Source organism: Coturnix japonica, chromosome 14 (genome assembly GCF_054131305.1).
Source record: "Coturnix japonica strain WE chromosome 14, WE-NBRP24, whole genome shotgun sequence".
Lineage (NCBI taxonomy): Eukaryota > Metazoa > Chordata > Aves > Galliformes > Phasianidae > Coturnix > Coturnix japonica.
In genome coordinates, this window is record NC_140676.1 from 1,245,001 (window position 1) to 1,257,151 (window position 12,151).

The following is a 12,151-nucleotide window of genomic DNA, read 5'->3' on the forward strand; positions in this document are numbered from 1 at the left end:
GTATAAGGTTTAAAATCTTATTTCTAATAGGAATAATGAACGCAATGGCCACACACACCCCAGTATTGCAGAGCCCTTCCCATGCTGAGCACCCACGGGAGCAGTGGATCCAGCTCCCAAGGGAGGGAGATGATGTGTGCTTATCACACACGCGTTGTTACCAGCTTTTATTACACAATTGTGATGGCAGCACATTATTTTGAGATCATCTTCATAAATTTTACATTAAGGTATCCGTGCCAGTACCTGGAATTGATTCAAAATGCTTAAGACACTCAATTACTTTTTAACACTGTTACCCCCATGTAATGACATATCTGCTATTTCCCTTGCATTTGATGATGCAACGTCATTGTAATTGATTCATTTTCTCAATTAAATAGAGCTACTGCGCTTTTCTCCCTGAGAAAGCCACAGAGACTCCCACGTCAGATGCATTACCTATTTGCTCTGTCTCAGATATATACTGCTCGTATGGCTGCACTGCGCTCCTCTGCTAACTGCACTGGAAAACACGATGCTGCAACAGTATTTTTCAAGTTCTGAGCAGCAATGAACTCCGCTGTATTTATATTAGGCATATTTTTCGCTGCTAAAACTACGTTGTTTACCTTTCCAGAGACCACATTACTGGGCAGCCCCTGCAACGATAAAACAAACCCAACCGACGACAACTTTACAGCCGGCGCTTCTGCTCTTGTGCACAGTTCATGAGGAAGCACAGCATCCAGTTTTATTGCACATTAAGAACAGTGTTAAAAGTACTCAACATAAAATGTTTTATCTCCCCGCTTGCCCAGCTCTGCTCTCCCCTTCCCCGGCAGCCTGGGTTTGTGCACTACGGGGGATGAGAAGGGTAGGAGGCAGCAGAGCTGAGCAATTGGTGTCTGTGTAACAGAGAAATCAGATCAGGAAAAAAATCTCATATCAGGCAGGAGATGGCAACTGCGATGGCTCTGTGCCTGCCATGGAGAATTTCAAAGGGACACAACGGAAAACTAAAGGATAACCCAGTAGGTACCGAGTGCATTTCATTACTATTGAGGATCACATTGAGGTGCTCCTGGAAGCATTATTTCCAACCTGGAGAACTCACACCCATCCTCTCCCCATCCACGAGTCCCCTCGGCCACAGCCCGGGTGCAGCAGGGAATCCCATGGCCACGGCTGGGACCTTCCATTGGTCAGAAGGCGTTTGGAGCCTCCCAGGTGCAACCACAACTGTGTGTACTTGCAGAAATAAACCATCCCTTTGATATTCTGCATCTCATTTTCTGCGGTTCTTTCAGTACCCAACGATAAATAAATCCATCACATTCACGGTCTGTTTCTCAGGTCACGAAATATCAGCAGCACTGAACTCAACAACACACATTCTCCAAACGGCCTTTTTGTAGGTTGGTTAAAAATGCAAAAGTTTCCCTCCTGCTTCATCTACTATTTAATGAATGCCTGCGGTTACGAAAAGCAACTTTTGACAAACCATCAGGTTCCATCTCTGTCTCCATGGAGATGCTTTGGACGGGAAGTGGCTGAGAAGACCTCTACCATCCCTCTCCCATGACATTCAGAAGCACAATCAACAGAACTCAAATGAATGCACCCCGGGTACCTCGGAGGAGTCACCAGCTACAGCTTTAATTTTCGCTTTCCCTCTCTGGAATTAGGACTTGCCCTGGAGCTCTTGTTTGAGAGATTTGCAGGTGACCCAGGGTTAGATCTTCCTATAGCAGTTAGCAAATTTTCTCTTAATATATATACTGCTTTTCAAGCCAAAGAATATATATATTTTTTTTTTACTTAAAAGAATTAAAATTAATTGAAGAATACAAAAACCAACAACTCATGCAGTACTTCTTTTAAAGGAGGCTGCACCATAGAGCATTTATTTTCCTATCCCAGAGAACCGCCTAATCCAGAAGTACATGCAGCTTATTTTTAACCTTTGGGAAGGAAGGTTATATTTTGCCGAATGGCAGCAACCACAGACAATGTTCCCTACTAACAACTGACCAATGCAATGTTTGATCCCTGCACTGGCAGGACTGGAAGAGCACTTTGCAAGAGTACTATGCTTCCTTTTGGTCTTCATCACCATGGATTCTACCCTTCCTCTGGATCTGCTGCTACAAAATACTGGATGTACCTCTATAAAATGCACTTGTACTTTTACTAGGGTAAATTGCAGCTGGTAAAGCCTCTGGAGGAGGTGGAGGCACCAAACCCAGTCAGAGCAGCCCCAAATCTCCAAACAACCCCATCCCAACCTGAGGGTTCTGCAAATGGCGAATTCCAATCGCTGTCACAAAACAAAGGGTGGAAAAAAAGGAAGAGAAACAATTTCGAAATAATAATAATAATAAAAAAAGGACGATTCACAACAACCTTAATATTAAATATATTCTTACAATTATATTACGCTGGTTTTCCCAGAGGTCTGAAAGCAAATTTATATAAAGAGATTATTTCATCCACCACTGAACTGCAGCCACTTCTCAGAGAAATCTGTTTACCAGAGTTTAGTAACACAATTCAACAAACCGGGCATGAAAAACTGTTGGAATTATGGAGGGAGCATAAAAAGCCAACGACAGCCACAGCTGGAGTGGGACCAGGATGCAGCTAACATCGCTCCTGATCAGCAGGAATGGGGGAGGAGCAAGGCTTGGGGAAAGTGCTGTATTTAGTAGAATTGTAGAATAGCTCGAGTTGGAGGGGGCCCATCAGGATCACTGAGTCCAACTGTAATATTTAAGATGTCTTATTTAGCAATGAGATGCCAAAGAGAAGTGCTGAAGGCCAGCAGATGGACATCCATCAGGATGGTCCCTCCTCATTACTGCACATCCCTTCTTGCTTGGAAGGAAACAGGTAAGAAGTCACTGGTTAAAACTTGCCCACCTAGAGAAGTCCTGAGCTTCTGCTGACAAGCTGTAAAACCAACTATGATCATACATGATCAGAAATGACACAATTCTAGAGATACCTGAAAAGAAATAACCCACAGAGGCCAAAATGTAGTTATATGGGTGGGCTTTTCTATACAAACAGAAGCACTGAGGGTTTGGACAATGACAGGTATCCTATCCTACATCACTCCATTGCTCACCATAGCCAGCACTGCAATTCATCGTGAGTTACACACGTGGCTTGCACCTCCAAGCCTGGACCTCCAAACGACAGAGCAGAACCAATGGAATCACTGGGGTTGGAAGAGACCTCTACAATCCTTGAGCCCAGCCAGCTCCTCTCTGAGCTCCTGCGGCTGCCAATGGAGATGCGGCACCCAACCTCTGCTCATCCCCAGGTCCTGGATAACTGGGAGGAAACACACCTCCTCCTCCTCACAGCCAAGAAATCCTGCTGAGAGCATGGAGGAGATGAGCGCTTTCAGTCACTCCAATACATGCTGACACTTCCTAAGTGGACACCTACACAACCAGCCAAGCCACTGCTCACCCCTTCCTATGGAGAGCTCACCATGCATGGACAAGCTCAGGAAACTCGTCCCATACAGAAAAGTGACTCCATGGTTCCCTACTGCAGGCTGTGGAGCTGGGAAGGAAGATCATACACCTCCCACTCCATGGAAGCACCACCTTGTGCTGGGGACGTTGCACGCTTGGAAAAATCTCCCCAAGAAAGGCCACTGTTCCCTCCTGGATGCTGCTCTCATTCCTGGTACAAAACTGTCAGAGCAAACATCATTCCAGTGCAGTCAGAAAGGCCTCAGCTGTGCTGTGAAGGCAAGAAAGAACCACATGGGACAAGAGAAGAGCCGCTTCCATTAAGCTTTCTTAAGTAAACCATAGAATAAAAGAGTGATGATGCCATAACCAACTGGAAAACACAAACTTACATCCTGACCCAAAGACAGAGCGGTGGGGATCCCCTCTGTGAGCTCATCTGCCCCCTCAGAAAGACAAATGACAATCAGCTTTTACTTGTTCCCTGCATCTCCATGCAGAGCACACTGTTCAAGCAAGGATTTCCTTTTCTTCTGTTTAAAAAATCTGGTAGGAAGATTAAAAAAGAAAAAAAATAAATAGATAAATGCATCTCGGTATGTGAGACAGAAATAAAACAAGTGCCAACATCTGTGCGCTTTCCACAAAGCAAATCCAAAACCCCGTTCAAATGGGGCAGCAAGTTTCACAAATGGATCACACTGAAGCAGGTTATTGTTGGCAAGGGACAAAAACTGACTAAGGTAAAATGTATGCAAAGTACATTATCTAAAGGATGAGGTATCCGATAAAACTTGTAATTGTCAGCAGCTCAAAATGACAGCAGAGGACCTGCAATATTTCCAGTGATTTCTGGAACGTATCATAAAAGCAAAAACATTTGCACAAATCTGTGATATTTAAAGACACGACCCAAATTTAACTGGGAGAAAAATCACTGTTTTGGCACTAGCATTTGAGCAGTGTTTAATGCCATTTAAATGGCTCTCTATCATGATGTATGTAGAAGAGGAGATTTCTTTCACTGGGAGACATGCTGCAACCAACCCTCCATTCATCCCCACAAAATAAATGAATGCTTAAAGGATGTTTCTGTCAATCGAAAAAAAAACAGCAGAGCGGCTATTTTGCATGCCAAGTTAAACTAAGTATTTTTTTCCTTGACAACCTGCTTACATTTCAATGAAACCAGGCCAAATTTGGTCAATACTATGGATTGCATACAACAAAAAGCATCTCAGGCCGTGCTCACGGAGGGCTCAGAAAGCTGCAGCTCCACTTAAAGCCACGCAATTATTTCGCGAGCTGAGATGCAGCAAACAAACGAATCGGTTTGAGATGGGAGCGCTCGCAGGCGCTTGGCTGGGCTCTTTTTTTTGACCTACAATTAAATCCTATTGCAGAAATCACAGCAAGGGCAGAACGCAAGATCTTGCAAAAAAACCACAAAACAACAACAAAAAAAAAAAAAGAAGAAAAAGAACCACCTCCCTCCTCCACCCCCCTAAAAAACAACACCAGCAATGAAACAGCTCTGCTAACAGGGATGGGAGATCTCTCGCTGCTGGAAGCCTGGAGTGGGGCTGTGCTGTGGCCCAGAGCCGTCCGTGTGCCGGGCACTGGAGAAGTACAGAGCTCTCCCCAACGGGAGGAGCACAAAGATGGCAAGCACTGAGCGCTTTCAGCCTCCTATTTTCTTATAAAGGCACAGGCTATAAAACCTCCTATTATCCACTTAGGTCTGTTTGCAGTGGGAATTAAGGACAGCTCTCAGTCCTCTCCCCACCGGCTCTGAGCGGGGCTGCGGCTCCGTGCCGACGTGCGGCACAGCGGAGCTGGGAGATGGAAAACAGGGGAAAAACCCGAGCGTGGCTCAGCGCCTTCCTCAGGCACCGCTGCTCTGCATCGCGCTGCACAACTCCGCATCTCAGACAATAATTCAGGGAAGGCTCGTGTGACTTTCGGAGCATTCTGAGGGAAGTGATTTGGACGCAGGGATGATAGATTTTAAGGAACGCCATCTCCTGCATCCATCATCCCTTGTGTCTTTCTGAGCTTTTTTTTCCTACTTATCGCGTGCTTTATTTGAAACAGATTTTTAACAGATAATCTTGATCGTTATAACAATATCTTGCTCGCATTTTATTCAAATAATTCTTAAAAACAGCTTAAAAAGCTGTTTGGAATAACATCAAGCTCTCCATCAATCACACGAAAAAATTCCGCTGGCGGTTGTATAAACATCAGATCAACTCTGATGTCTTCAAGGATTTCAGAGTGAACCATAAAAAACTCCATTAACTTCTGACAAAGAATGCAAATTAATCACAACATGGGGTGAAATGAAATTAAAGCCTCTTTTCTAATCAATGACAAGGCGGGATGAAATATTTGCTCCTCTCCGTCTCCCCGCGCTCAGGCGATGCTGGACGCGCGGCTCCGCGCTCCGCACCCCAATCTCAGGTGCATCCAATTTGTTATCCGCGCTCTCCGGTGCCAGCGAAAAGCCTGGCGTAGACAGATGCACCGGGAACCTTAAATGACAGTTTTGGCCTCCGGAAGTGCGATCGCTACAGCAAAATCTAGTACAGCCTCCAGGTGAAATGTCTGGAGCTCCATATGGAGCAGGGAAAATTAACAACAAGATGAAAATCGCTGTAGCAGCGGGGAGCCTTTTTTTTTTTTTTTTTTTTTTTTGTTGGGCTTTTTTTTAAGGGGAAAAAAAAAAAAGGAAGGGGGGGGGGGAAATAAATTTAAAGATGAGGAAAGAGGAGTAATAAATTAATGGAGTGTGAAAACATTCAAAGCTTTACAATACCAGGGGCACTGTTTGCTCAGATTTGGGGTGGGGGAGAAGCGGGGCAGAAGGTGTGCATGGGAGGGGGGGCAGGTTTATAAACTTTGGGTCATTTTCCTGTCATTTATTTACCCAGGCCCGGAACAGTGGCTGGAGGAGGCAGAACGTCCCTCTGAATGCAGCACATCTGACACCCAGCGCTGACAGCAGCGCCTGCCTGTTCCTCCGGAGCATTTCCCTGCTGGATGCAGTCCTCCTGCACCCTGCTTTGTGCAGGGCTGGCCTACAAGCCAGGAATATTTTGCAGGCAATTCTTTTCATTTCTCCTAAATTACATTATCATTAAACAAGTCATTGCCCCCATCATGTTTTATACACCACACTGATGCTGAAGCTGCGACGAAGCACACTCAGCCACTGTGCATCTTTGGGGTTCCAGTTTCCAATTTACTTCCATTTGCTCTGAGGTCCCGTGGCCTTTCGCTGTTTTTATAGATATATATCTGAATATATATATATTTTTTATAGCTTGTCTGTGGAAATGAACAAGCTGCCGCCAACATCCGAGGAATTCAGATTCAACTTCTACAAGAAATTTGGAACTTATTTCTTATACGCGCTCCTTTCACTGCTCTAAAAGCCTGCACTGATGGTACCAGCAGCTGGCTGCAGGGAAAGGGCTCTCCTTGCAATTTACAACGCTTCCATAGGAGATAACTTTATTCTAAAGAGTTTTTCATGCCAGTGTGTGTGCGTGTGCACCACTCCTCTTATTTGAATGGAGCTGCACATCAGGGGAAGAATACACCCCTACCTGTGAGCCTCATACACTACCTCTTCCAAAAGGAGTTTTACACCATGCCAGGAAAATAAACAGCAAAATGTTGACAACTGCTCACCACGTTCGTCATGTTTCCTCATTTTAAGGATCTGAGTTCCCTTTGTGGAGTTCTCAGAGTGGGGAAGTTGGTTCTAACCGCTGCTGTTCCTCATTTCCCTACTCAGCTCACCAGTGTTGGCAGTTACTGACAGATTACGAAATTAACTGCATATCGTGACCAAAAATTACAGGAACTCCACAACTAAAATCCGATGATTACAATGAACTCTAAACCCATAAGCAGCTTCCCTTATGTACGCAGTTGGTTGCACACTGAAGTGCTTCCCAGACATGACTTCAGCTGACGATTAAATAATGACAACGTGACAAATCAGTGTTAGCAAAATTGTTGTTATAAAACACGTGGAAAATGAAAAGTGCTGACTTTTATCCTTAAAAGATTCTACTAAAAGCCACCAAAAAAATCATCCTCTAATTGTGCTGGCATATTGCAGCAGTCCTAAATCTCCGCACTACGGCAACTCCCCCTATACATCTTATTCATTTAACCTGAGTTTGTTCACAGCATTTGTCTGCATCTTAGAAGTAGAGGAAAAGGGGGAAAAACCCTTTTTTGTTCAGCTACAGCTGGAGGCAAAGGCTCCTCTGTGGGCAGTTCCTGGTGCTCCCCAGCAAGGACCCATTGGCAGAGGGAAGTCAGCCCAAGCTGATGGAGGACAAACACTGTGAGCACATCTGCCACAAGCTTCAATCACCTCAACAAACCCAACGATGTGATGAGGATCCATTCAGTTATGTATAAGTCCAATATATGTTGACAAAGACATTGAATAAACCCAACACCCTACAACTGTCCACCTGGTCAGAGCGAGGTGCTGAGGGTTCTGGCTACCAGCTATGTGCACTTGCATCCAAAATTCAGATACTTCACATAAAGTCCTTACAAAAAGCAGTTGCCTGAAAACCTTAATAGCTACATTTTAAAGTTTAACCTCTTCAACCGTTTTGCATTTAAAAATATACACAATTTCATGGCCTATTGAATTTGCCAAATATTTTTTTTTTTTACAAACACGATCTGTCTTTTAATTAGAATAGCAAAGATAAAAGGATCTTAAACAAGCAACCGTGTTCAGCTCCCAGTTCAGAAAAGCAGTTTTGGTCTGGAACCATCTACAATGCATGCACCCCAACCTCCTTCCCCAGCTCCAACATCTCTGTGCACAGAGTGCAGCCCGAGACGCATCCCCCGGCGCCCAGGTTTCACACTGCTCTGTGCACAAAGGGCACCGTGATGCCCAACCAGCACCAGTGGCTGTGCCAACACATGGAGGGCACTTGAGCACAAGAGCTGCTTTTTCAGCCCACCCTCAAAGGAGAGAGGGTTCATTTCACAGCACGGAGAAAATACGGACAAAATCTGCTGGGTACCCAATGACAGTTCCCCTTTGGTCAGTAAATGTTTTCCACAGGAGGGGAAGTGAAAAATCAGCACATTTCCACGTACGCAAAATCTTTACAAGTCCATAAAACTGTCAGGAGAATTTGCTTAAAACAGCTTATAAAAATGGGAGAGAATGAGTCCCAGCCTATTATTCAATAACCATGTTTGTGAGGCATCTGCATAATCTAACCATGCATAAATTAGTATGTGTATTACAACAGTTATTTGCATAATAATAGCAAGTTAATAGATGCTTAAAGAGCACAGACCAACACCACCTTTAAATCAGACATGCCTCCAGGCACTCTGATCTGTATAGACCAAGATGCAGAAAGCAGCGCTCATAAAACACAAGAAAACATAAAAACCACATTCAAATAATTCATTTTAGTCCCTGGACATTTCACTTTTTCCACTCTCCCAGGAAAGACCGATTAGAAGAACTACAGAATAGTTTGTGCTTATGAATTCTAACACCCACCTCGCAACAGGAATTTAAAGGAAGCACCAAACCTATTCATGCACTGACTGTTTTGTTCAGAGCTTTGTGTTTTTTTTCAAGCACGCAAAGCCAAAGTGGTAACACAGAGCATTGGCCATGGCCAAGTTGGAAACAGCTTTACGAGTTAGGAAATGTCAGAATATAAACACAAACACCAGTTCATGTTAGCATATCTCCCCTTGAAAGGGAGAATCCAGAATCCTTTCACGTATTCCATTCACATTATAGTTTTGATTTGAGATGATTTCAGGCGGTTGTAACACCATTTAAAATTGGAACTGAAAAATGAATAGAGAAACAAGGAGTAGATGCATCTTCCTGGCATCAAAAGCACTGCTGTACATATGGGATTATTTTTTAATCTCCCAACGAAACAATCATTAACATCACCATAATTTTCCTTCTCTCCAGGGAAGAGAAAATCACGAGTTTGGGGGGAAAAAGGGAAAAAAAAAATCAATACAGACTTCTAAATGACTCCTTCAAGATAGTACTTTTCAATTTAACAGGACAGATTTATTTGTATGTGGCTCAAATGTTCACAATTGCTCTCTGCACCTTCATACATAGGAATGAATGTCACAGTGGCAAACAGCAGTAATGAACAATCTTACCTGAGGATATGGAAACCTCCCAAGAGCAAGCTGGGAAAGGAAATAATATTTGTCTAGTTACACAGATTTGCATGGAGGGCACATTTTCTTAAAGAGAGAAAAGTACTCAACTCTTACCATTGTATAAATGGGGAAATGCCAGCAGAAGTACACAAAGAGCTGCATTTAGAATGGAGTCGTTCACAACAATTAGCCCTTGTTTTACATTTCTGCATATTTCTGTATTTCTCGAGCTTTAATCTGTACCACTCAGTGACACTGTTTGATGCCCAAGTTCCTGAGGACTCTCTAAATTAAACCAGTTCAGCCTCAGCAGCGAGGCCACCGACACTGACCTTCCTGCTAATTATCTGCAATAAGCAGGTATTGTAGAGCATGCACTGAACTCCCTAAGTCCTTCCCTAACCAGCTCAGAGTAAAATCTGGGTTATATAGCTCAGGTTTGTTTCCTTATTGGTGTCAAACCCAGCTAGGAACCTGTGCATGAGATCTGGAGAGAGATCGTGGCACTGCAATCCAACACATGGGCTTTCCTTCAAGCCTACTTTCAATCGCATGCCATATGAGCAGCATGCGTTGCATCATTCCTCACTCCATGCCTTACTGATGTATCTGCTAGTATTGTTATTCGACCCAACAACAACATTAACACTGCCATGATGCCACAGCTAATCATCAGCCTATGAGAAATCCTTTGTTTGGTACAATAGTTTAGGTTTCCCCTATTGGCATCTGAACCTTCCAAACAATTTCGGCAGAATACAACCATTCTATTTTGTCTACCATCCAGCAAAGGACATGGGCTTCCAGAGCTGACACAGACACCCCAGACGTGCACTGTGGGCAGTTATCTTTGAGTCCTGATCTGCTTTCTGAAGAAGCCCATGTCCCTGCACTGCCTGCATAAGACCTGTAGGAAGGTGGGTTCATGACACTGCTGATAAGCAGCACGAACCCTTCCCTTCCTTCAGGGGGCGATTACCTTTGGTCAGGTGCTGGCACAGCTGCCCAGGGAGGTGGAATCACCATCCCTAGAGATGTCCAAGAACCATGGAGATGTGGCACTGAGGGCTGTGTTCAGTGGGCATAGTGGGGGTGGGTTGGGGTTGAACTTGGGGATCTTTTCCAACCCTAACAATTCTGTGATCTTCAGGATGAGATCTACCCAGAGGTTATGAGTGCAATGCTATCATGCATGACAAACTATACTCACTTCAGACTGAGAAGCAGCATCAATGCCAGAGGTCTCAGCCGTGCTGTGTACTGCCAGCACTGGGTGAAAGCACCCCACTGCACCTGTACTGCTGCTGTCATTCGAGCTCTTCAGTGCCAGGGTTATTTGACCTAGGCAGACTGCAGCTGAGGCAGCTGTGCCCATATAACCTATGATGAAATTTCAGCCCAGTTGGCAGCACAGAACCATCTGAAGTACAAACAAGGCAGAGGCAGAGCTGCAGCAAGGTGGGGAAGCGGTGGGGCAAAGTGCAGCAGCCATCACTCAGTCTCACCTGGTGAGATACAGCGTGATGTGGAGGCCATACAGAACAATTCCCTCTCCTGGAAGGACCTTCCTCTACTTTCAAGAAGCTGCACGACATCGTATGAAGCACTGATGCTGCAGTACCCTACAAATATCTAAGAATAAACCTACAAATGCCAAATAAACACTTTACAACAAACAAAGCCAGAAGAAAACTTAATTTTCCCAATGACTACTCACTTAAGAACAGTCGTGACAACAGCTACAGACTTGTAGGCACATCATATTTACTCCACGGCATAAAAACAAGATAATTACAGCTCTACACATAGGGTATCGTTCTGCAGAACTTCTTAAAGCAAAAAGCCCACCACCACCTCAATGCTGGATTCACACTAAGCATTCCTGCCCTCAGGGACGATTCCTTTCCCTGACCACCATGTGTTACAGTAGGGCTTTGCCTATGTGACTCCAAAAGGCACTGAACAACAGGGGAAAGAGCAGTTCTCTGCCAGATTTAGGTATGCAGCGTACAAATGAGCCCCCAGGAATCCAAAATGCACTGGGCACGAATTCTCTGGGGGCTGTTAACAAACACAGGCTGTGCTTGGTGAAGCTGCTCCCTGAGAACTGCAGAGCAGGGCAGCCCCAGATGGGTCGAGCAGCAGTTCTGCATTCCCAGAACCATCACTCAGTTCATCCAGCCAGAGTTGTTTCCCTCCTGCAAGATTGTCAAGGTATTATAAATTAAGAAACTTACCAAAGAGTATGTAATCTTCCCTGAAATAGCCTGCAGATATGTCACTGTACTAAATGTGTTTCAGATTTAATGAAGCTTTAATGTCCTTTTTAATTTTGCCTGTTTCTATATCACCAGGGGTCGAGCAAGGCAATCAGCACTCAAGAGGGTGGTTTGGTTTAAAACTAGGAAAAACTCATTTGCTTATGAGTTGCACTGTATTTTCTTAATTAAATTTACTAAGTAAAATGGTTTAAGTTCAGCCAA

The 12,151-nt window shown here is 44.3% G+C and overlaps 1 protein-coding gene across 5 annotated transcripts in view; it reads right to left on the reverse strand.

Annotated features, from left to right (window-relative positions):
* Positions 1 to 12,151, reverse strand: part of MAP2K5 (mitogen-activated protein kinase kinase 5) — a 107,686-nt gene that overhangs the window by 31,542 nt on the left and 63,993 nt on the right. For 3 of the 5 annotated variants that reach the window (XM_015873308.2, XM_015873307.3, XM_015873304.3), the window contains one exon: positions 9,666 to 9,695. The exons of the other annotated variants lie outside the window; for them this stretch is intronic. In XM_015873308.2, coding sequence (XP_015728794.2) covers positions 9,666 to 9,695 — 30 coding nt within the window. The remainder of the gene's footprint in view (positions 1 to 9,665; positions 9,696 to 12,151) is intronic. 5 annotated transcript variants of the gene reach the window in all.